This window comes from Drosophila kikkawai, chromosome 2R (assembly GCF_030179895.1).
Source record: "Drosophila kikkawai strain 14028-0561.14 chromosome 2R, DkikHiC1v2, whole genome shotgun sequence".
Lineage (NCBI taxonomy): Eukaryota > Metazoa > Arthropoda > Insecta > Diptera > Drosophilidae > Drosophila > Drosophila kikkawai.
In genome coordinates this window covers 22,673,844-22,699,412 of record NC_091729.1, presented here as the reverse complement: position 1 = coordinate 22,699,412, position 25,569 = coordinate 22,673,844, and the positions used below count along the sequence as shown (strand labels likewise).

The window sequence follows — 25,569 nt, the reverse complement described above, 5'->3', positions numbered from 1 at the left end:
CCAGGACGAGGCACTCGTCAGCAGGCTGCTGTCAATCGAACCGAGGACCCCCAGAACTGAAGCCGAGAGCCCTCGTCTCTGTATTGTGGGGGGGACCCTTGCCAGCGATAAGTGTAAACAGTTTGGGGAAGGTCAAGAAGGTGCTTACCTAGCCAGAAGACAAACATAATCATCCTCAGTGGCATCGCTCAGGACAACTGCAGGCAGCAGCAGCAGTAGAAGCAGTAGAAGCAGCAGTGACGTCAATGCACAGAAGGGGTGCACAATGTGTGTGTGTGAATCGGGGGCAGGAAAATTGCAGATGCACTTGTAAAATAAAGAAAATTTATATGAAATGGAATTAAAAATTAATAAAGGGATAATGTAAATGTGTTAAATATAAAGAAATACTGTTTTTTAAAACAAAGAAAATTGTTAAAATTTATTTTTATTTAACTTTTGTTTTAATTTTCCCTTAAATTTCTTTACCTATCCTAATTTTTCATCTCCAAACTTATCGCTTTCATTTCTCCAAGTGTATGTGCGGAAGTTTGTTTGACGATTGTGTATTTATACACTGGCAGTGCTGATTAATTTATGCAATTGCTACCGAGGCATATTTTTACCATGATTGATGTGTGCCGCCTGCCCCTCTTTCCACCCACTGTTGTTCGCACTAGCACCCCTGGCCCTGCCCCTGTGCAGGTCTAAAAATAGAAATAGAAAACGCAAAATTGAGCACACAAAGTGCACACAGGACACAGAAGGACATGCTGGCGAAGGCAAACAAACTAAAAGCTAGTGCCTAGTGTTTCTGTTTCGGTTCAGTTTTCTCTTTCCGCTGCGGTTAGCTGAAATTCAAACCGAAATAACTCAACATAAAAAGAATTAAAAGAGAAGAAAATAAAGCCAAGGGAAAATGGCTCAGAAAATGGTTCAGAAAATGGGTTGGAAAATGCATTTAAGCGGAAATGCAAGCCCTTTGTCAGCGGAATGTCATTACGGCAAGTCCAAGTCAAAGTACTAGTATCTGCATCTGCAACGGCACGCGTATCTGTATCTCAGAAGTGCACTCAGTGAGTCGACAAATATGCACTCAGAGATTGCCCAGAACTACTGCTGAACACCTGTCGGTTGAAGGGCGGAAGAGCAGGTGGTGGCAGGAGCTGGGGCAGCACCGCCGGGGGGAGTTGCAAATAGAATCCGTTGCCGTGGCAGGTTTGGCTTTCAATTTACGTCATCATTTCCATGGCGTCGCCAAACAATTTTCCCCTCTACTTTTTTCCCTCTTTGCAATTTCACAAAAGCAGGCCAAGCCGCAAGGAGCAAAAATACTTTCTCTCTCTCTCTCAATCAAGTTCTCTTTTTCTCTGGCCACCGCTCTCTGTGTATAACACCTTTTGTTTGCCTTTGACTTCCAGTTATTTACTTTGGCTTTGACTTTACCCTGCTTTCATTTGCCTTTGCGCTAGGCCTTGCTTTTCCCACGTCCCAAACATTTGGCAATTTCACTTGGCTACTTGTTAGCCGATTTTTTGTTGTATTTGTTGTTGCTGACCTGCGCCCTTAACACCTATTGATCTGCAGAGCACCTGTGTCCGTTGTGAGTGACTAACTATGATGGGTTTCCTGTGATGATAGTTAAGAGAACATAATAATGTATTTCATTATTAAGTTTTATTCAGAAATATACTCCAAATATAATATGTCCTAGAGTCTTCTATTCTTTTTAAATATTTACAAAATTGTTATATTATAATATTACTGAAGCAATCAGAGACATACCTAAATTAATTAGACTAGCGTGCATCAATTTAAATTGTTTAAAAAGAAGACCCATAATTTTTATTAATTTATTTTAATATTACAATAAATCATCAAAATCTATTTAAATTTATGCTATATTTTCAATAACTTCCATAACAATAGCAACTGATGATGCTAATGAAGAATATATATGATTTATAGGTTCAAATGTGACTACTTTACTGCGATGCAAACCTTAATACCTTACAATGCAGTTCAAATCCCACTATATGAACTCCTTGACTCAGCCAAATGCAAATATATTTGCCAAAACAGCAAATCGCACACTAAACGTGATAAAAACCGCAGCAATTAGCCGAACAAGGGCCAAATGGCCGACCATAATTAACAGTAGCACATAAAATTGAATGAACACAATTGTTCGAGCGGACAAAACCGCAACAAAACATTGGCAAACTGGACGCAATATCCGTTGAAGGAAAAACTCGTGGCGAAAGCTGCCCTCAAACTTTGTGATTTGTTTATACGGCTCTCGGCAATGTCGTGACGTGGAGAGGAAAGCAAAATAAACTACTACTAACTGACTGTCGGATTGCCCGAGAGAGAAGAGTGTGGAAGCGGAGTAAACAATAAATTGGCAATATGGTTGAGGGAGAGGCAGCGGAGCCACGGGTCGTATACGCAATCTGTTATACCAAAAAGTCGCCGGCAAGCGGACTAAAGCGCCTGCGCCAGCGCCAGCGAAAAGGGAAAACTATCCCAAAAAATTGCCTCTGGAAAATCCTTGCAGCCAGTCGCACTCGCAGGCGCTACGGTGCAGGTTGTACAATACGGCAGCATACGCGGCGTATACGTAACGTGAAAAACTATCCCCTTTATCTCGTGAGTTAATTCGCTGCAAACGGTTGTCTTTCACCTGTCGCCGCTGGTGGCTGTTATGACGTAGCCACTGATCAATTAAAAGCTGACTCACCTGGCCAAAAATTGTTTGATTTCGGGCACAAACATCGAGCGTAAACAAAACGTGTCCGAGGAGGCATTGGAAGTGACACATCTCGCTCTCTTTGCCTGGAAAAACGCGTCAAGCTCACGCAGCTTCCACGACGGTTGCGTGGGAAATTGGCGAAGCTGCTCTGCGACATTCACCGTTCTGCGTTGGCCCCAAGTGCACGTGGGCCAACTCTCAGTTACGGTGTAATAACAGTGCCACATCTTAGCCAGATTCCACCACATATATCGCCTCCTCCTCCCCCCGAACACACTATTATAAATAAAGAGCCCAGGAGCCTGTAATCAGTCGGCAAATTTTGCGTGTCAAGCCCTGTGATTCCGCCTTTGTGTCATTTTTCCGCCATGTAATTGTAATTAATGATCGTTGTGTGCGCGGTTCTGTAATTCCGGTTTTTGGCGAATACCATTCAAAGTCTTCAAGAAATCCCGTCACTTTGCTTTATTAAAGTGTCATCCCCCTGTGGAAGCATGAGAGAAATCTCCCCCCCCCCCCCCCCCCCCCCCCCCCCCCCCCGCATATATCACTCAAAGTTTAGCGAAATTCATCAGTAAAATTGATGTGTGTGACAGTCAGGTGTGAAATATTGTCCAGGGAGAATAGAGAAAGTGAATGCAGCATTGCCCCAGGGCACTGATATATTTATTTATTTATGAGAATTGAAGTGTTTACGGTATGAGAAGAGTATAAGGAAAATCCCAGGTCATTTGGGCTAAAGATTTAGTGAGAATATGAGTCTGATATTGGTGATTTCGATGAGGAGATATTTCCTGATTAAGGCTGAAAATTAAGCCTACTTTTAGACACTCTAATAAATACTTTCAAGCCGCTAAAAGTCAGTTTAGTCTTGTTCTAAATAAATAAAAACTAATTTTGTAGTCAAACTTAATGTTTTCTACTCTAAAACCCCATCCTTTTTCATCAAAATTAATCAAATAAAAACTTCAGCTCCCTTTACCATTATCCCCTTAGCATTTTTCCTTGCTACTCTTGGGGGAAACATTGAAAATGTAACGAAATCAAAGCCCTCGAAACGAGATTTGCAATCATCAAAACCCAATTCCAATTTTTGCAGAATGCAAAATTGATTGCAACTCATCAGCGGCAATCGGGGAAAGACACAGATCCAGCATGCGAAGGAAAAAGAAAAGTGAAAGCCAAATACGACTTTAAGCATGGGCAAAGGTCCAATAATACCGAGCGAAATGCTGCCAGTGCCGTGTTGTTCGTGTCCATGTTGTGATTACATAATGAGACGCAGACGCTGCTAAGAGTCAAAGTCAAAGGAGAAGTCCCCGCGTACTCGCGCCGCCGAGGAAAGTGCCAAGTGTATGAAAACCAGCAAGCAATATCTCAACTCGCCACAAGTAATTCCCAGCCGAAGCGACTAAAAGGGCGACTAGAAGAGCCCGAAAAAAAAACAAAAAAAAAAAAGAAAAATACCCCGAGGAGCCACAGGACCTCAAGGAACCGAACTGAGCTAAGCAGAGCAGAGCCGAGCCCAGCTGAGAAGGATGCCCTTCGGCCGCAAGTCCCCGCTGGAGGCGCTGGCCCTGCCCGGCGTGATGCTCGCCTACAAATACAGCCAGTTCCGCCAGCGTCGCCGGGAGGCCGCCAGCCGACGGGTCACCGAGCGCGAACTCTCGGCGCTGCACCATAAAATCGTGAGTACAAAATGCCAACAGCTAGCAAGCATAAGAAAACAGAGTCATTTGGTTAGGTCTAAAGAAGAGGGTATATTTGTTTTGTGGAGGAAAGTCTTTCAACTAAAAAGAAGACTTAATATTTGGCTAAGAAAAATGTAAATGGAATACAATTAGGCCAGCAAAAAAGAGTTATTTTGTATCTTAAAAGCATTTATTATTTAGGGAAGACAATATAAAAGTTATAACAGTTGGAGAAAAGTTCCTAAAGTAAAAAGAACAGGTATCATTTGAACCTCACTTTAGGCTTTAAGAAGATTATTTGATTACTATATTCTTTCAAAAAACACATCTACAGGGTACTTTCATCTTCGATTTCCTTTACTTTCCTTCCATTTTTGTTTATGTACCGGTTTCGTTCTTTTGCCGTCTTCGACCCATAAAACGTAACGCAATAAAAGAAGCGAAACGGGAAAACAGCGGCTAACGTTTATCAAAAGCGTAGAGAAAGAAGGCTGAAAGGCGGCTGAAGTCGGCTGAGAGGTGGGTGAAAGTCGGTCGAATGTCGGGCATCATTAGCTACGAGGGCGCCGGCTAAGGGGGGGACCTAAGCAGATGCTACGAGAGGCAGACCCCTAAATATTTCCCCATTCAAGCTGCTAAGTAGCCACCACTGGTCTCGTGTCCTTTTTAAAGTGCCGCTCTTCCTGCTTCGCTGTTTGTTTTGGCTCTGGCCTCTCACATTTACAGCTGGCAAATAGTTATAAAAATAAAAGACACACACATACCGCACAACAAACATACACACAAAAAAATGTGAAGCACATCAAACAAGGTGAGGCTCGGCTTAGCTCAGTTTGTCATGGCCCGCAAAAGTAGGCAATAAAAAACACTATAACTGCGCACACATGTGTGTGTGTTTGGGTGTGTATGTACACACAGATGGGTCTAAACTTATTTGCATTTTAAGGGTCAATAAAAAGAAATGTACGAGGAAGCAAATAGCAAAGAAGGAAAAGTTTACGAATCGAGATTTCTTTGGCCATTTGACTTAATATTCTGTCATTTTTATGGGATACACACTTTGATCTTGGCCACAAAACAAGCCATAACTCTGTGTTTGATAGGGATCCTTTTATCTATTAAGCACTCTGCAATGCCATTCCATCTAATGAACTTAAAGTATCTCAAGTTTTTTTGATTATCAAGTAAACTAAGAAGAAATGAAAGATAGTTTTTCTTAAATAAACTATTGCATTTAAAGCTCTGCTTAAATACTCTCAAAGCCTGTTTAAGCATCTCTACTTTCACCTACCATATGAACAGCATTTAGGGGAAAAAAAGCCGACTCAGTTATAAAGCCAGCGCTCATTTGCATTCGCCACAGGACCAAAATGTGCAACGCGACGGACCGACTGCAAAGTGCTAAGTTCACTTGAGATTTTACGAGACTTGTTTGAAATTTATGACTTTCAAAGCCATAGACAGCCACGCCCACTTGCCAAGCACACACACACAACCACTTGGCACTTATACCATATAAGAGGTCCTAACAACAACAATTGCAAAGTGCACAAACACAGGACACAAAAATGCTCCTGAGCTCAACTGCTTTGCATAAAATCTGACGCGTGACTGTAATTTCTGTACGACGCGACCTTGAAAAGCAGCCAACACAGATGGGCACACGCACACCAATACCCCGATACATTAGCCAAAATGGCCAAACACACGGCAAAAATGCTTTTATCCAACATTAAAATTCACAAAAGCCCAAACAGACTGCCCTTCTGAAAATGCCTGAACAATTAAATGGCACCCTTTGATGGCATTTTGTGGCCACTCTCGGCTAGTTGAATCCGAAATTAGGCCTGTTATTTGTGAGTCAGAAAGGAGGTCTAGGGGAATTATTTAAAAGCAAATAAAGTAGAAAATAATTAAAAGCTAAAAGATGAGAAATTAAAAGCATTTATGCTTAAAAAAGTTACAGAAAATATATAATGGGAGTTAAATCCTTCAAAAAGTATTTTATATACGATTTTAGACAGGGTTTTCCTGGCTTATTGACCTTCAGAACCCCTTCCCAAGTTGTATTTCTTTCAATGTCACCCAATCTCGATCGAAATTCGATGGGTTATGGTTAGTAAGCCACAGATCCTGGCCATAAACATGTTTCCCCCCCAGGAACCTGACACATGCCGCACCAGTGTTCCGGCTGAGCCAAGCTAAGCTCCATGTAATCCCGCCGAGAAGAGGAACGAACCCTTGAACACCCCAAGAACCACAAAACACACGCACTCACACACACACACACACACACACATTTGGTGTCGTTTCGTAATCCCCAGAAGTATGCAGCGACAAAATTGTCATTTACTTCGTGCTGCGAGAACCGGAAAAGCTGAAAAGCGGGCCTAAAAGGTGGCAGGGGGAACCCAGGGGATGGGGAACTCCTCTCGCGATATGTTATTAATGCAAATACGCATAATATATAACAAGTTGATTAGCTGAGGGCGCAGGTGGCAAATGGCAGCGAGAACGGGTTGAAAAATTAGGTCTGAGCTAGAGAAGACAATCCTTTTTGGCGGCTAAAAGGAAAATGCTGTCAAAACTGAACTCCCACTAAAGCCAAGTCGCGTGACTATCCTACATCAGGCGAAAAAAACACAGAAAACTGAAAATCCCCCAAAGAAGGACCTCTAAACTGGACATTTTTTTTTTTTTTTGTTGGTCAGGCAATGGAAATAAAATTTATAATTTACTTTGCGGAAAGGACAGCAGACGGAAGTTGTCACCTGGTGCGGCATTGGAAATAGGTGCAAATTAATGAAGCCTCAGTCGGCTAGAAAGGTCAGACCCGACCCTTTTGTGGGGCTTTTTTCTATTCTAAATTGAAATGTAGGAAAACTGAAACATGATTATTAGCTGCTGCAGTTGCTGCAGTCGCCATGTCCTTTGCCTTTCTGTTTTCCCTGTATATTTTCCTTCTATCTGTGCCATTTTGACCTCTGTCTCTGTGTCTGGTTCCTCCCTCCCGTGAGTCTTTAGCAATAAATGACCACACAATTTGACTTGGCACTTGCAACGTGCACACCGAAAGTCAAAAAAAAAAAAAAACAAGAATCCAGCTTAGTCATCCAAATGCCAAAACAGTTGCTTTGGCCTAGACTGGGTTTTGGGCTTGGTTTCGGGCTTAGTTTCCGCCTAGGTTGCCTTGGCTTTGGCTGAGAAAGGGTGTGCTAGTCAGGGTTAAAAAAAAAGAATATATAGGGGTTATAGGAGAGGATATATACTACAAATAAATTGAATACATTTTAAACTAAAGCTCTCATAACGCTATTCAATACTACAATATTTCCCTAAGAAAATTCAAACACATTTCTTACCAGGAAACTAAAAGAGTATCCCTTAGTTTACTATACAATCTGCTTCCCTTTGTGGTCATTCTGCAGTGCAAATATTTGCCATTGCACTTTGCCCCCTCCTCCATCCGTAGTCGTAACCGAACCGAAAATCGCTTGACCATAAATCAGGCACAAAAAGCATTTGATAGTAATTCCATTTTTAGTGTCCACTCGACACAGCGCGCCTTGGGTGTCGTTTCGGATCGGTTTACCTAGTGGCCAATCAGCGGCGAGTTACCTTTTGCCACCAATTCATACTGGGCACTGGGAATAAATCATTAAGATCAGGCATTAGTCAATTCAGTTGGCAGCTGAGTGCCATTGCCATTTAGCGGGAAAATGGTCATTAGAAAGCCAGGGATTTGCGGCACGCAATGCAGGAGACGGATATCCGCTGACTGTTTATTCACCTCTCTCTCCAGGACTCGGAGACCCCTTGTTCCGAGAAGTAATTGAACTTTTGTGTCGCGGCAGACACGCAACTTTCTGCAGGATAATAGCTAGCGACATCGTCGTCGTCGTCTTCTCTCCTTCCTCTATTACACTTAGGAAATAAGAGTTAAAATGAAAAGAGAAATTAACTATTGTTATGTATTCTTATTGTAATTTTCATGACAATAACACAATTTTGGGAAAAGAAATCTCTTGATGAAAATGCATTTCAAGATAGTGAACTATTTAAAAATCCTTAAATGTATGCTTAAAAATCTCAAGTGCTTCAAGTTCAATGCACAATTTCACTTTTTTATTTAAAAGCTTGGTTTTTTAGAATTTATTGATTTGAAAAAGACAAACTAAAGATCAATATAACATATTTAATTGAAAGTTATCTGACTTGCTTCAACAATTAAAGCTTATCAACAATTACTTAAATACTTATTCCAAAATTGAAAGCTAATGCTTATAATTCCCAAGTTCTTATTCAGAAAGTCTTCTTTGTTTAATTTCAGACTATTTCTCACCTTTTTCCCTCCCTTATATATTCTCTTTGTGTAAATATTCAAAGTTTTTTATGCGAAAATGTCAGCGTGTGTTGCCTTTGTCGTCTGGGAACTTCCGCTTTTCTTTTCCGTCCAATCCCCTCCAAGCCCGTCTTGCAATTAGAGTGCATTAAACTTTAGTGTTTACGCATTGAGTTCGCTGTTCTTGTTGTTTTTCCCTTTGTTTTTCTTAAGCCAGATTTCCTTGGGACATCACGTGCTGCACCGAAAAAGGGTTGTGAAAAGTCCCTGTTTTCCACTCACACTCGAAAACCCTTGGGGCGCGGCAATGCATTAGCGCAGGTCACGCGATGTCTGCACCATTATAGCATGTATAGTATATATATATACACATATAAAGCAAACTGAAATCAGGGTATATGGTATATTTATAAGGGGGTGGCGGAAAATTTTCAATGTAGTCAGCAGACGTTTACTTTAATTGCATTGATTGGAGCATTTAGAGTGGCCAGTGGATGTGGAACACGATACGATACGATATGCAATTACTGGCGAAGGCTCTTCCAAGTCGCACAGGTTAAGAACCATAATTATATGCAGAGGAAGAAACATAAGATTGACATTTAAATATAAAATAATAAGAAATATATAAAAGTCAAGTGTCCAAATTGTATTAAATTACAGAAACTAAACCTAATTATTAAAGTAAAGTGACGAAAATAAATAACTACATCATTTAGGCCTAAGTAAAACTCAATTCAATTAGCTCTAAGCTACCTTCTGACTTGGCTTAAATTCATAAAATATTCATTTTACTATTATTAAATCAATTTCAAACACTTTTCTCATAAATATATCAATACCTAATCGAATTAAAGCCACAAAATGGGTTAAGGCCGCACAACTGGCCGGTACACTGGTTGCAATTCACACAAGCTCACTCTCAGATATTTGCCAAACTCTTTTGCTTTTAACCATTGTCACATTTCATTACGCGCCAGTGGAGATAAGGCCGCAAAAAAAAAAGTTTTATCCCCTGCCGAGCGGCTGCAATGTGCCAGAGAGAATAAATAAAAAAATTCCGGCAAGATAATAAAAAATGGCAGGGACAGCAGCGAATAGTGAACACAAAAAAATGCAATATACGAGTATACGAGAAGGCGGGTGCAACATTCGAGGGGAGAACAAAGGGATGCGAAATTGGAACTGAGCCCGATACACCACCAACACACTCTCAACGATCAACTCCCCCACAGAGCAACTCCCGCCTGCAGCAATGCGTTTTGGTTTTAGTCCAAGGACAGATTTCAATTACAATTTATTGTTTGTGCCAAAAGGCAAGCGAAATAAATTGAAAATAAAGAAATAAATTCAATTTGAAAAAGAATTTCTAGATGGCTCACTAAGCTGAAACTAAATACTCGCCACTCAAAAGACTCTCAGCGATATGTGCTTCTTTACGGCTCAACACCTCAGGCGGTAGTCCTTCTCAATATGCTCCCAGGGGGTGTTCTTCATGGCCACTGAACATTCACAAAAAAAAAATAGAAAAAAAAAATACCAGAGAGTAAAAAACAACTTGTTCCACACATGAGCTGCCCTGAAAGCAGCCTGGAAATAGAAATATACCAAGTGAAACTTTCAAAGGGCCCGCCCCGTGCAGCAGTTTCCACATTTTCACCTGCCCACAGGTTTCCCCCTCCTCCGCCTGTCATTTTGATTTCAATGGGTTTCCATCCGAAAATGGCATCGCTTCGGTTTCACTTTGCACTCTCGTGTTAAGAGCCCTAATTACACTCTCAGCAGCCAAACGCCAGCCATCCAGCAGCACCCATTGCACCTCGTCCTCGCCAAAGCACATCCTGCCCACATGTGTCTAGTTGGCAAATTTGACACTTTTGTCATAATTTTGTATGGCTGGGCAAACAAACTATGATGCAGAGAGGAAAAGCAGGCAGGATTTAGTAAGTATTTTGAAAGAGTCAAAGATGGTTTGCTTGAAAATTGGATAGAAAATGATACGTAAAATCTTCGGAGATTCAATGAAATCAATAAGGTCGTGAAATTAAACTATAATTTCTTGATTTTTAAGGATATTTTTCAAGTTGGAAGTAAACTTTATGGAAAAAGTTTCCTTATTAAGTACTTTAACTAGTTTGAATATAGAATTACGTAAACCTAAGTTCTCTAAATGTATTCTTTAAAAAAAAAATAGCTTTTCAGTTTGTATAATTCAAAACTAATTCTATCTTACATTATCAAACATATAATACAATTTTCTATACAAGAAAGAACAACTGCTTTTATTTACAATATTTTTGTTTTACTGATAAATTTCAATACATTTTGTAACCGATTTTAAAGTAAATTACAGTAACTTATTAGTTCTAAAAAGAAACAAAAATAAAACCAAACTTCTTATAAATATTTTCCCCTAGTGGACTCAACACAAAGTGAATCCTGTGTGCTCCTTGTTGTTTTCTGTTGCCATCACATCCATGTTGTTGTTGTTGGTGGTGATTGTCCCACAGCAGCTGCACTCGTGGGTGTAGAGGCCTGGTGCCTGTTTTGTGCTGGCCAGAGTTTTGCAATTAGCCCAGCGCCTGCCTGACAATTGATGGCAGGCCAGCTCCTGGAGGTCCCACACACACACACGCTCGTCCTCATTCCCATCCTGGCTGGCTGTCCCCAATTACAATGGCTGTCGACAAGCCATTTCACCCCACGCTCATGGCACACTCACACACATATTGTTTGATTTGACTTTTATGGTTTATAATTGGTTTTTAATGTGACTGGCAATTAGCAGACATCAGCGGGAACTAGACCATCTTAAAGATTTAATACACCTCGCATGCCAAGTGACATCTCCATCGGTGGCCGCCATAAAAACGCTTGATTTATGCTCCGCCATTGAGGAGTGACATGAAGAGCATATTAAATGCAATAAATTCACTTAGCGGCAGCAGGGGGGCACTCACTGAAAAGCATAAAAAAAAGAGAAGAAAAACCACTTGGATACAAGGAGAAATTCTAGACGAAAAGTACAGAACTAGGGATACCCTTAAAGTGTGGTTTTTTCTGTTAAAACTGAGAGCAATTATTGTTTAATGAATAACTGTCTAAAGACTAGCCTAAATATTGTTTTAATATATATTTAAAAAAAATATTTAGCTGCTTGTAAGCTTCATGCCAAACTTGTCATACCCTATAAATATATAATAAAAAGAAATGCATACTCTGCAAGTCACTGACACGTAAACGTTGCCTGATATAAATGCAATTTCTCTTCGTGACAATGTTGCCCCAGCGAGCAAGCTTCAAATAAACAAGTAAAGGCGACGGGAAAATGCTGAAGGGGGTTGCCACCAGTGGGCCTTCCCTTAATGGAATGGTTGGAGCCCAGCCTGCTCCTTGCAGCACTGCCTCCACATTGCAATTATCGGGGCATGAAAAGGAAAGTGCAGCGGGGGGCGATAATAAAGAACAACAGCGCAACATCGGCATCAGGAAAGTCATATGCCAGCACTTTGCCACAGAGCCAAGAGGGGTGGCAGGAATGGAGTACAAAGCCCCATATCGATTTAATTAATTTTTCCTTTAAAACCTGCAGCAGGTGCCGAAAATTGAAGGATTGAGTGACTGACTGAGTGACTGACTTCCTGACTGATTGCAGTACATGCTTGGATTGTGTAGCTTAAGGTTACCTACTTTCAGGTGTCAAAGTGCCTCAGGTGGTTAGGGAAAAAGTGTGTCAATGGTTTAGATTTAAAATGCTTAGATATTTTTATAAAAAAAATATATACAATGAAATCAACAAACTGAAAACTCAAGTTTTGGTTTGAATTTCAATTTAGAAAAATAATATTTGGCAATATATTTCTAATTTCTTTTCATAAATGGTTCAAAAAGCTCAAACACAATTGGAATTGTATTAAAAATTTAAAGAATTAAGCTTAAATATTTAAAATTTATACTTTTTTAAGTGGTTCATGTAGTCAAGAATATATAAGAACCACAAAATCCCCTTTAGCTTTCGTTGCCTCATTGACTTTGTCTTGCATTTGTCTCTCTTCTAAATGGCGTGTTTATAGCTGCTTTAGATCAATGTTAGATTGAAGTGGCGTCCCCTTATCCTAACCCAACCTTTCCCAGTTAACCGAAAATATAAGGCCACCTTATCGCCACCACTCCACCTTTTACCTTCCCTATTCATCGCACACATGTGTTTAAGTTAGAGTCAACAAGAATAGAGACCAGTCACGGTATTAATAATCAATTCCAACCTCGATCAATCAGCAATCGCTCATTGACAGCTCCTGGAATTCCTTTCCTCCGCTCTCTGCTCCTGCACCCCAGGCTTACCTCATTAGCCACAACATTCCTGTGAGTCAGCAGCGAGTCCTTTCGCACGTGTCTCGCACAGTTGTCGCCCGCTTTTCCATGGCATCATGGCATGCCCAACAGCCATATTATACAGAGAGAGAGCGAGAGGGATACGAACTCTGGGGTTAAGCCCGGGGCTAAGGAGTGTTTTCATTATTATTGGCCTACTTTTATTTACCTGGCCGCCCCCGCCGCGAAAATGTCCATAATTGACAGACCGTTGAGCTGAGGCGGACCAAAAATACCTGGGAATTACGAAGCGAAATAAATGAGTGCGCAATCACAGTGAATTCTAGTTGATTGCTCAATAGGCAAATTGAATGGTATTTATATGGAATTCGTAGAATAATAGCCTTATTTTGGTTGGGAAATGTAAATATATATCAAGGTCTGAGGAAATCACTAACTTTGGAGAGGGAAAATAATTCTTAAAAGATTTAAAATCAGTTGGAAATGTAACTAAAATATATTAAACTAAAGTATAAAGTTTTATGAAAAAATATCCCTTTTGTAAAATCTCTTAGGACAAACAGTTTTATAGCTCTTAATAAAATATAGAGCTTGTAATCTCCACTATAAATATACTCGTTGGCCAAGGAAAATGTCAATTTGATGGCTATAAGAAAGTCATAAAAAAAGATTAAGTTTAACAACCAATTACTCAAACCTTAAACACCAATCCAACATGAACCTTCGTCGGGTTCGGGGCCTTTGGGGACTCGGGGATTGTGCAACTCTTTATCGATTTGGCGAAACCATTTAGATGTGGCCGCTCATCAAGGCCTGCTGGCCATTAAATATAAATTCGACAAGGCATTCTGGCCATCCTGCAGTTGACCCAAAAAGCCACTCGACTGGGGACCGAACCTGAGGCCTCCCGGCCCCAAACTCTAAAACTCGCAAATCATTGAGCGGTTCGAAGTGGAAATGCTGAATACGAAACGAGGCGGACGATGAGGAAATTGCATCTGCATTCAGTTGGCCGAAAGTCTGGCTCATTAATAATGCAGGTCGCATATGGAGAGAGAGAGAGAGTGAGCTACCTCTTCCCTTTAGCCACCGCATTTTCATTTTCCCTTCCGGCTGGCCACACCAACTACCCGAACTTCCCCGAACTTGCCGCGACTTCCGCCGGCTCGTTAGGCGATGGCTTGTGAAATGAGCTCCGACGTTCATTGCACATTATGGCCCACGTCCTGTATGGCTTCTGTTTCGTGTTGTTTCCTTTTTTTTCTGAGCTCCTTACATAATTACAGGCGGCGGCTGCATTTTAAAGAGGCGCCCCAACCCATCGAAGTTAATAAACAATTTGCACTCGTTTGTGGCAGAGCCTCCTCCTTGGCTGAGCATTATTCGTTAATTACTTTTTAATTGCACGGGCCATAGCTCAACTTTTGGGGCAACATTTTTGTTTCGCTTTGGCCTTGGTGCGTATACTTAAAATCCATATAATACACATTTTTCGGGCGTTACTCTAAGGTTTCCCGTTGCGTCATAGGCGTATCCACTTTGCATGTCCCCCTGGGTTTCTTATTTTTTTTTTTGGGTTCGCACAGGAGGAGGCGTGGGCCAACTAAATTAAATTACTTGCCTTTTAGAGCGATTGTCCTGATGATGAGTCACGGCTAAAAGTGTGCAAATTGAGCCTCCTCCGGTGCTGCCCTTTTTCCCTAAAATTTCATTTTTTTGTATTTTTTTTGGGTATGACGAAGGTCCTGCTGATTGTCGCGTTGCTACCTGAATTTACAATGATGTTTCTTAAAGAGGGGGAAACATATGGAGGCCTTTCAGTTGAATTGTTTTTGATAAAATAAAGCTCTTTAAGGTTTCAAGTTGGTTCTTTTCCAGCATTCTTTAAAGCAAAGTATTACATTTTAAAAGTTATTATTTCTGGAACCTTATTTCCTTCCAAACCATCTTAAAAAACCTCTAACCAAATCCCGCTCAACTATTTTTACTTAAGAATATTTATTTAAACGGCTTACAAATGCCCTGATTACGTGCTAGGAATACTTAAGAAAAAGATCACAAAGACTGTTGCCACAACTGCAACATGGAGCTGATGCGACGGCGGGAGGAGCAGAAGTCGAGGACTTACTATAATCACGCCGCTCACATAAATCTCAACCGATGTCGGAGGACACTCCGGGGAGAACGAACCCCCACGAAAACCAAGAGCGAATTCCATCACGTCAGTGTGGAGAAGCCGTCAATGTTGTTGCTCAGCGCATTGTTGTCGTCCTGCTGCTGCTGCTGCTGTTCCTCGCCAGAACCGGAGACGGGAGCCCACCGATTGACAGATGTCTGTCTGGTGGCATTTGGGGGCAATTTGTAGGCAATTGGCAGCTGAGGAGCCAGCGAGACAATCGACCTCGCCCGGCTATTCCTCCCAAAGGGCCTGGCATCCTTCGTATCCAGAAAGAATTTGCCACGTATCCTGCAATTGGATGGGGCTATCAGCGTGTCTCACAGAAATTGGCTTATGTGAGCCTCCCCTCACCTGGGATCTGCGCCCATGCCCATGAAGGCTTGGCCGTTTCCTGGCTCCCGGCAGGCACCAATTGCTTCCGAGGTCTCGCAACGTTGAGCGGGAAATCCTCGAGGCTGTGCTATGCTCTCCACAAAGTACTCCCAGGCCCGCTGGTGACTGCAGCCAACTGCAAGGATAACAGGGAGAGAGAAAAGTGGTTGTTTAGGACTTTCCAAAATATTCTGCTGATTCTAAGGACTCACTAATTATGCCCAGCCAGCGATTATTGGCTATTTCCTGCTTGGCACAGCCCGGCTGCAGGGGTCGTCCTCCGTTCGGATAGAAGTCCGCATGTCCCATGGGTGCAGGGTTGCCAAGGACACCGCCATCCGTGTGAATGACATCCACAAAGCGGGCATCGCTGGGACTTAGTCGACGATTGGAGCTATTGCCCTCGAAAAGAGGTAGTGCCGGGTCCAGAGCTGTTATCCTGGTTAGCTTAATGCCCCATTCCTGGAGTTGCTTGCCAGCAAAACCGGCCACTTCTGCACCTAAGCTGAAGCCAATCAAGTGAATGTGCTTGGCAGAGTAACCCTTGTCCACCAGATATCGCAGGAACCTGGCTATATAGCGGGCCGTCACCGGCAGATTCTCCACGGCATTGGAGTACCAGGGCACCGCTGTCATCGCGCTCCAGTCGATGAGGACCACGTTGTAGTTGCCTCTCCGCAGGAAGGCTGGAATGCCAAGGGGATATGGTGCAGAGAAAGAAATTAGTTGAGTAGAAATTATAATAAAATCTAAATAAATTGTTTTTGAATTCAAGAAGATATAATAAATATTCATCAATTTAACCTTCAAGAAAATTTATATCTTCAGTGTCTAATTTACAATCTTTACTCAATTTTTTCGTTGCGTGTTTGGAAATATTTGGCGACCATCCTTTCTACCTTCACTCACCGTCCTTCAGCTCCTGGCTGCTCTGACGCTCGCCGGTGGCCGACTCCGAGAAGCCATGCAGGTAGATGGCCAGCGGGTAATTGAAATTGAAATTGCTCTGCGCCAGCCGGGCATCGTCGCTCAGGTGTAGCAGTTGGGCGGCATTGCGGTTCCGCCTGCAATGGAAACATGGAAATGGGAAACCGTCTTTTGAAGGTCCTCTCAATATGCATGAGCTGTTTTCCGGTTGCCTACCTGGTGTACAGCATGAACTTGATGTCCTCGCGCTCCTTAATCGCACAGCAGCTGGCGCAGGAACCGCGGGGAGCGGCGCTATAGAAAATGGGGGAACCAGCTGTGAAAGAAGATTAAAAAATATTACTTAAAGGAATATATGAAATACGTTAAAACTAAACCAGTATATATTTCTATCGTTCTAAAATCCTTGGAAAACGTCTAAAAAGTTGTATAATTTTTTAACAAGTTCTGAACTTTCTTAAGCACTAATTTGTCTTCATTTAAATAAGTATTTCAAGAGAGGTATTATCAAGCATTCTTATCCATTTAAAGAAACCTTGAAATATTTATTTTCGTGTAAAAATATATCACCTAAAACCCCATTTGTCTCAATTTGTCCTTTACAAACCTCAAGTTCTTTGTAACTTCTTACAAATTGCAGTCAAACTTTAGCCGGAAATGGAATTTGTCAAGTGCCAAGCAGGTTTATTCAGAGCTTCGAAATACAAAACTAATTGATTCATTAGCTTCATTAGCTGACAACTACTGGCTGGTAACGCGTCGAAATGCCAGGTAGCCATAACCAAAACGAAAAAAAATAAAACTATAACAATAACAAACAGTAACAAGCAGAAGTCAAACCCAAATGAAAATGAAAATAAAAACAAAACCAGTGGCCAAAGAAAACACAAACAGAAACGAAACGAAACTTGCCTAACGAAGACCGACTTGGCCGTGAACTTGAGTGGCGTTTACTGAAATGAAGTGGAATGGCTGCGGCTTGTGGATATTGTACAAGCCAGCACGTGACGCATACGCCGCGTGTTACGCGATGAAATAAAAACAAGTTTACATTTCCATCTGTGGTTTTCGATATTCACACGGCCGAGAGTGCGCCCAGTGGGTGGTTCAGTGGTTTTGGTGGCTTTTTTTTTTGTTCGAGATGTCAGTGGGTCAACCACTAAGAGATTTCAATGAAGCTATCTTTGACTACAAAAGGCTATACTTTTGTTTATCGGCGTTTTTGTTTTGCTACACATATTTAGCGGGCGTTTTGCGAATAAGATAGTTGATCGGATGCCAAGTAACAATGTGATGGCCCCAGCCAATGTCAGCTTCATTTGCAATTCTGGCCACTTATCACCTTCCGTTTGACGTTAGACAGTGTTATATTAAGGGGAACTATAACAACTAGTAAATGGTCTTCTTAAAAGGTTTTTATTTAAGAAAATCTAAATAAGTATCTACTAGGTTCTCTTTTATGTAATGCTTTCCCATTTTAAGAACCATTAATCATCTTATAATTAATATTTATTATATAGTTAGCGTATCTCAAGTTCGTTTTTTGCCTTTTTCTAGTCATACTCTTAATTTTATGTATATAGATTATATATGCTTTATTTATGTAAATGTCAGTGCGTTTTTTTTTTTAGCGGAAGACTTTGTCGCGCTTATTTATGAGGAATGTTTTGTAGTTGCTGCTGCGTATTGCCATTTTAATATTATTTTTTATTCTCTTTGTTTTGGTTTGCTTGACTTTAGGTTTTTGTTTCCACGTTGTTTCGCGACGTCATGCCGTGCATTTAATTTGTATTTCATTTTTAATTATCGCACTCTGGGCTTTAATTTAAATATACGTTTTGACCAGGCACTTAATTAGTGGCTTTAAACCACGCTGATCGTTATGGTTGCACTCTCAGAACTTTACGGATACCGGCTTTATACTTCTAGTCCTAGGTACTTCCCCCGGCTGACATTGAGGATGTGGTGATTTACGCTATTAAGAATGGACTTTATGAACTAGATGGGTTAGTTATAAAACTTTAAGGGTCGTAAGAAGGGAAAAAACCGGAAAGAAAGAGGGGAATTAACTACAATTTAAGTGTAAATTATGCGGTACTTGGTTTTCTTAATAACTTTCATACATGACTTTTAATGAAGATTTTTACAGAAGAAAGGTTTGATTATGTTCATTATTTGGCAATTTAAAATGTGTCAAGTATTTAGTTCCAAAAACCCTGACTAAGGACTACCAAAAGCGTGAATAAACTGAGCGTTTTACATGTGACACTTGATACTTTGATGGCTTTGCCTGTTTGCTCAATATCTTTTGTGATGATTGGCTTTTGTACCCTTCCCTCCCTCCCCACCTTGCTAACTTCCTTCACGGCTCAGTGGATATTCGAACTGACCTACCCCCATGTCCAATATCGCCGATGGTCAACAATTGAGTCTTTTGAGTGTGCTCGTATCAACAAAGACATCAAGTTGTTTGGACTATCGCTACCGCTCCTCCCCGACAATTTACAAGCCACTCCGCCTTGAACTTATGTGCACAGTACCGCCCCGCACCTAACACCCCACATTGAGGCACGATTTCCCAGCCGGCGGCTGACATTGAGGCAGAATCAATGCTAATAGATGCCACAAACGCGAGGAGGGAGGAGGAGATCAACTTACCGAGCAGAAATGTAAATACATTGCATAATGTCGAGGCGGCCGGCAACACCATGGCAAATATGCTAACTATATACACTATATATAAGACTATAAAACAGTTCAAATATTGGCTCAAGTTCTGAGGCGTTCACTGAACCCCGGTTTCTTCTTTTTTTTTTTTTGGGCGGCGTCGTGCTCAGCCAATTCACTTTCGGACGCGAAAAATCAACATTCAAAACGGTTTCCGCATTTGGCTGTTGGCGCGAGGGTTCCTTCTAAGTTTTATCACTCGAAAAAGGCGATTAGACTGATCGATAACGAGCTGACAACAAATGAACGCTCTGTTCTCAACGAGCTGCGCCGGCGGACTGAGCTATCGTAACTCACCAAGCGTCCAGCTAGACGCTCTGCCGGCGTCGCTGCTTCGACGGAGCGACGTCAGAATTGGCGCAGCCCTAAAAACGAAAGACTCAGGCAACAAACTTCGGCTGGCAATGCGTTCCGTATTTAAATCAGTTAATCAAGCATGCCAGAGCCGATGCCTTACGTCTCGAGATCGTTAAGTAGTTTTTTTTTTGTAATTTCCTGATTGTCGCGCGTCCAGCACCCAACACCCACCGCCACTCACTCGCTCCCTGACTGGGATTCGCAATGAGCCCACCCACCAGGTGATCTTCGATGGGAACAAAAAAGGGTGAGCCAAAGCGCCGCCGGATCCATCTGACAGGCAGGCAGCTCACCTTGACCAGACGCCGACTTTCCGTTTCACTTCACTTATCGCCTCTCAATCGCATCCGCCAGCCAATAACCGACAGTCTTTATCCATTCTGACCCATCCTCGATGGCTTGGACCTCTTTTCGCGAATATTTTTGTACGGATTAATTAGTACGGCGCTGAGTTGGGCATTAATCATTTAAGAGATATAAATGCAGGGCAATCACTTTTGACTTTGGCAAAAAAAATAAAAGAATTTCGCTCTAAAAAAAATTGTTTAAAATGTTTTGTGAAGCTTAAATGTTTAATACTTGTATTTTTTATATACAAAAATTATTTTTCATTGTCTTTATAGTTATAGTTTTTGTTTTAAGGCCAGCAAAGAGCATACAAACTCCCACAAATTATGTTTAAAATTATTTTCAATGCGGGCGTGCGATTTCGCAGTTATTTTTTTTGCCGCTGTCTCAGCTGTCAATAAATGTGGCGGATCCGTGGGGGGTTTCAGGGGTTAAATATCAGCGCTCATAAATTTAATAATTAAAACTTTAATAAATAATAATAAACAAATATTTTTTATTTAAAAATAACTGATTAATGGCTGAGCTAAAAATATAAAAATATAAAAATAACAAGCTTAAAAAAATGTAAAACATTCAAAAACAATTAATTTGAATTAAAAGTTCGAGTTCAGGGCTTTTTCCTATTTTTACCAAGCTGCAAAAATAACAAAATAAATAATAATTTAATTTTTTATATCAGCTCAACTTTTAATATAAAAAAAACCCCCCTTGAAAACATTTCTTGCCTTCCTCTCTGATCCATATCAATGGCCTGAACTGTGTGCACTCGACCAGAGATCCGTCAGCTGAGGCTACAGATGGCAGGAGATAATTGCAAAAAGATTCTTTGGACATTTCGCGGTTGGCTATCGATTGAATGAACACTTGATTGATTTGCCATTGCTTGCATAACCCACCAAATACAGCAATTAAATATATATCTTACATATGCAACATTACAAAAGGCCCATTAAAGAGACCTTCGCCGGCGTACAATTCGCGACATTGAAGAACCACCAAGTGCAAGGGCTCTCACCACACGAAAACCACACACACACACTCCAGCACAGTCAAGGAGAACCGCCTTGAGGGGCTCCACATTGCAAACATTATATAGTATATTTGTGAATGAAAATCGCAATGGAAAATGCCGACTGAGTGTGCAAAAATAAAGAGACTTTACAACTTCCTCAAGCCTTGCCAAATTTATGGCTCAGACATAATAAGCACAGATAAATGTGGCACAAAGGGAGCAGCTCCCAAAAATAGCCAAAGAGGCTATAAATATCTTAAAGCGATCGTAAAATCATTTCATTCCATTCGATCAGCTCTTAAAAAGCTGCTGAATCACACAATTAATTATTGACACGCAGTAGTAGTTCTTATAAATGGAAAGATTCGAAATTAATAACAAGTATAATATGTTCAACGATCTCTGCCGACGGCCTGAGGTCGAGCACCGACACCGACACCGACCGAAACTGACCTCAGGCTATACAAAATATATATATCTAGATATATATCTGCTCAAATACAAAGCGAAACGAAGATACATTTGAATAATCACTCGCTGATTCGATATGAAATCAGACCGTTAGTCAACGCATAGATTGCAATCGACTGCTAATTTGGTAAACATTTTTGAAAAATTTCATTTATATTGTCCGAAGAGCTTTATGGACATGTCAAGCGGCTTCTGGCAAGGGCCTTGGCTCCGCCACCATCATTTACAGCTAAGCAGCTGTAAAACTGAGCTGTCGGCCAAGTAAATATCTGTCCACTGTTTGGCCAATTAATTTTACCCAATTTATGGGGTTTTAGGTTACGATAATAAAGATTTTTTTAAAATAAAAATGCTGAACAGGAAAATCTCACAGATGAAAGGGAAAACGATAGAAATTTGTTGAATCTAAGAAATATATGAAAAATAAATTTAGAAGTTGAGAATGTTTTAAACAGAACACAAGCCAGTCAATTATCGTTATTTCTTATTCAAGGTTAATATTTACTTTCGCTAACATACAAAATTAAGTCATTAGTCAGCATTATAAAGTTTATGTTGTAAAATAAACTGATTATCTTAACTGTTTTTTACTTAATTGCGAGCAACAGCTCTTAAAATACAAGTGCAGCTCATGCTTTATTTAAGATTTTAATATTAAAGCTAGATTTGACACACTGCCACGAATATTTTTTAATTACCTTAACCTTTTAGTCTCTCAGCAAATAAATTATTGTTCTAATTAAAAAAGAACTTTGCTTACCCAGAAAATATATTTTTTAGCTCTAGAATAAATGTACTTGTTTCCTTACTTCTTCTTTTCTTTCTTTTGTATAAAGAAATGGTCTGTAAACAGATTATTTCTTATTTTAAAGTGAATAAATAAAAAAAAGCATTACCAGACTAAGAGCATTAACCATTTTTTTCATTACACTTTATCCTTTATTCACAGGATATTTGAGTTACTTTTCAAAAGAAAATTAAAATTGATCAGCAGAACGTAAAAGCTTAGTTAAGAATTATTTGTTTTACAACGATTCCATCTGAATTTAATGCATACTCTTAAGCTCAAGAAAATAAAATAAAAATAAATCATAAACCCCAGCATACTTCCAGGCAAAACGTTTATAACTTCATATCCAAACTGCTTACCAATTCCAGGACAAGTTGCTGAGCAAACTCGAAGAGGAGAGCGAGCCGGATCCACCTACCTCGCAGGAGGACGAGTGCGTAATCTGCATCAATGCCCGGGCCACCATGCAAACCTCGCCCTGTGGCCACCGCGTCGTGTGCCGGCGTTGCTTTGTCAAGACGATCCAGAGCGCAGTGGCCCAGCGTCTGCTGCCACTGCGCTGCGTCATCTGCCGGGCCAGGGTCAATCGTCTGACCTCCTCCTCGGGCACCTGGCGCATCCAAGAGTCGGCCAGCAGCTACTCGATGGGCGCCAAGAGCTGGGCCTCCGCCGGTGTGGCCGCCGGCGGGGTGGTGCCCTCGGCCAGCTCCTACTCGATGAATGATGCGCACAGTGGCCATCATACGTTCCATCAGCCCACGCTGCACAAGGGCCGGCATCACTATGTGCCTGGTGCCACGCACCGGGGAGGCGGAGGAGGAGCCAACCATGCCAGGGTCAGCCAATCGGACAGCCTGTACTCAATGAGCTCGACGGGATCGGCGGGCTCCTCGGCCTCCGGTTACTCGCACTACTCCAAGACGTCTTCCATATCGAGCAGCGGCCCCTGCTCACCGGCCTCGCCGGCCGTGGCTTCCAGCTCCCATCATTTGGCCCCGCCCTCGCCCACCACGCACCATCATCACCATCACCATCATCAGGCGGTGGCCTCGCCCACGCCCTCGGGCTCCTCCGGCAGCTCTCTGTCGCCCAGGGAGAACACTGGCTCGGGTTCTGGCGGCTCCCATTCGCATCACGGTGGCTGTCCCAGTGGCTGCTCCGGCGCCGTGCCAAGGAAACCCCTGCACACGCTCAACAACTCTGCCTCCACATCCATTTCTGCTTCCGCCTCATCCTCCAGCAGCAGCAGTGGCGGTGCAGGGGCTGGACCAGGACCTGGACCTGGAAGCGGGATGAGCGGGATCAGCGGCATGATGACGCCCACGCACACGTATCCGGGAAGGCGGCACGTGAAGAACCGACTGATGGACATCCACAACCGACTGCCGCCCATCAAGGAGTTCCGTAGTCCGGCCAAGGTGCCGCATCCCTCGCCCGTGCACGTCAGCAATCCCAGATTTCGGTGAGAATTAAGGATAATATAATTAGAATTCCTTGTTAATCATCCCAAAATCCCTACAGTTACTCCACCTACACGAAGTCTAGTGCCCATGAGCTGGCCCCGCTGCTGCGGGAGTCCGGTTCACCGCCACCTCCACGTCGCCCCAGTCCCATGAACATCCAGCTGAGCTGCTCCGCCCTGGCCCCGCCCCCCCTGAAGGCGGGCGGGGCAAAGATCAGCCCGGTAACCTCAAAGAACTCGCTGCCCAAAAACGCTTACGTGATGCCCAAGGACAAGAAGCCGCCAGCTTCGGTTCCATCTGGGAAAACCAATGGTGCTGCTACCGCCAGGACAATTCCTCAAGGAGCAGGCTGCTCGCGGGCCTCGTCCGGATGCGCTGCTCCGGCTGCAGGCTCAACTGGGCCGGGAGCCAATGGCAATGCCAGGCCCTCGACAAGCTCTTCCAGTCGCAGTTTTCCGCTTTTCTCCGCCGGCAGTAATCAGAGTAAGTTCGAAGATCTTTTTAAACACGTTTTTCGGGATTAATGCTAGCTTAGTTGAGGGATTTTTAACGGATTTTTGATTAAGAGAATCCGGGGACTAATTGGATTTATTTCCTATTCCAGGAGAGAAGGCTGACAATAAGAAGAACGAGTCCGTTGAGCGCAAGAAGAAGGAGGAGAAGCTCAAGCTGAAGGCTGAGAAGGAAGCCAGGAAGGTGAGTGGAAATTATGGGGAAAATGAGGGGGGTTCTCGGGGCCTCGTCCTGTTCTTCTTTGTTTGGGAGATGCATTGTTTTTTTCCCTCTCGCTGGAACCCCTGACCCGGGCTCTGCCTATTTGTATTGTTTCTAATTGGCCTCGTTCCCCTTTTTTTGCTGCTGCTGCTTGCCAACTGTTTTGGAAAAGTTTTTCATTAATCGCAGGCGAAAGGGCTCTGGGGGGAAATGGTGGGAAATGAGTGCCTTTTGTGCCGGCGAAAGCATAAATTTCCAAACTTACGAGCTCATAAAGCGCGCCAGCAATTCCGATTTTCTTCTTTATGATTTTCCGAGCATGCAAGCAAAGTTCTATTTAGTTAACAACCGAATTGCAAATTTTGCATATTGCATTTTCCATATTGCAGGAGGAGAAGCGCCTGGCCAAGGAGGAGGAGCGTCTGGCCAAGCTGCATGCCAAGGAGGAGAAGAAGCGCGGCAAGAAGGAGGCCAAGGAGCTGCTATTGGCCAACGATGGCAACAGCAAGAAGTGAACCCAATTAGCCAGCAAAAACAACAACAAAAAACGCATATTTCCAGTTGCAATTCTAGCCTTAAGGACATCACCAAGAGTACCCGTGTAACCAGGAGCCGGTGCCCGGTGCTATATCAAGAATCCGATCGAATCACACACCTCAAGAAACCCCATATGAAACGAGCTTGATTGTATTTTTAGGATCATATTTTCTCAGTTAGCAGTTAATCCTTTGAATGAGTTTCCAAGCCAAACAAATAATTTAGGGAAAGAGAGTTATTTCCAAAGAGCACAAAGAGGAGTCTTAAAACTTGTTAAAAGAAAAAAAAAATTCCTTTCAGATCTAATTTTATTCAAATAATTATTTAAATTAATTTAATTAAGGGTTCATCTTGACCCTAAGAAAACGATGCCAAACATTTGTATGAATGATAAACTTTTGGCAAAAACTATTAAAACATTTAATTCTTTGCTTCTTCCATTAAGTTGTCTTTTAATTAAAGCCGACAACTTTCATAACTCTTCGCTGTATAGAGATTATGCTAAGAGTAAGATGAAATCGCTGCCTTTCGTTCGAAGTTGCCTCAGCTCTCAGCTCATCATCTGTGTCC

General features: G+C 42.0%; 2 protein-coding genes across 4 annotated transcripts; one reads left to right on the top strand and one right to left on the bottom strand.

The window, feature by feature from the left end:
* The first annotated feature begins 2,562 nt into the window (after positions 1–2,562).
* LOC108076211 (corneodesmosin) lies at positions 2,563–25,395 on the top strand. Of its 3 annotated transcripts, none has more exons than XM_041777068.2 (6): positions 2,563–2,628; positions 3,831–4,419; positions 22,654–23,747; positions 23,807–24,231; positions 24,353–24,444; positions 24,852–25,395. In XM_041777068.2, exons 2-6 carry the CDS (start codon positions 4,270–4,272, stop codon positions 24,975–24,977), a joined length of 1,887 nt encoding a protein of 628 aa, XP_041633002.1. In that variant the 5' UTR covers positions 2,563–2,628; positions 3,831–4,269; the 3' UTR covers positions 24,978–25,395. The 3 variants fall into 3 exon arrangements, with proteins under 3 accessions (XP_041633002.1, XP_070140619.1, XP_017024439.1); XM_070284518.1 differs by lacking the exon at positions 2,563–2,628 and adding an exon at positions 2,914–2,940; XM_017168950.3 differs by lacking the exon at positions 2,563–2,628 and having other exon boundaries at positions 3,694–4,419.
* LOC108076122 (pancreatic lipase-related protein 2) lies at positions 15,079–19,561 on the bottom strand. The gene is made up of 6 exons (XM_017168851.3): positions 19,236–19,561; positions 16,794–16,893; positions 16,560–16,714; positions 15,863–16,336; positions 15,630–15,786; positions 15,079–15,566 (listed from the first exon to the last, which is right to left on the bottom strand). The coding sequence occupies exons 1-6, from the start codon at positions 19,285–19,287 to the stop codon at positions 15,317–15,319; spliced, it is 1,188 nt and encodes a 395-aa protein (XP_017024340.1). The 5' UTR covers positions 19,288–19,561; the 3' UTR covers positions 15,079–15,316.
* Positions 25,396–25,569: the final 174 nt, after the last annotated feature.

What these genes read in the sequence shown, in the direction of transcription:
- LOC108076122 (XM_017168851.3), bottom strand. Translation starts at nt 19,287, where the DNA reads ATGGTGTTGCCGGCCGCCTCGACATTATGCAATGTATTTACATTTCTG. An exon ending in TCGCTGGCTGGGCATAATTA is followed by an intron (nt 15,787 to 15,862) that starts GTGAGTCCTTAG and finishes TTATCCTTGCAG; the next exon opens with TTGGCTGCAGTCACCAGCGG. An exon ending in GGCATGGGCGCAGATCCCAG is followed by an intron (nt 15,567 to 15,629) that starts GTGAGGGGAGGC and finishes ATCCAATTGCAG; the next exon opens with GATACGTGGCAAATTCTTTC.
- LOC108076211 (XM_041777068.2), top strand. Translation starts at nt 4,270, where the DNA reads ATGCCCTTCGGCCGCAAGTCCCCGCTGGAGGCGCTGGCCCTGCCCGGC. An exon ending in GTCAGCAATCCCAGATTTCG is followed by an intron (nt 23,748 to 23,806) that starts GTGAGAATTAAG and finishes AAATCCCTACAG; the next exon opens with TTACTCCACCTACACGAAGT. An exon ending in CTGAGAAGGAAGCCAGGAAG is followed by an intron (nt 24,445 to 24,851) that starts GTGAGTGGAAAT and finishes TCCATATTGCAG; the next exon opens with GAGGAGAAGCGCCTGGCCAA.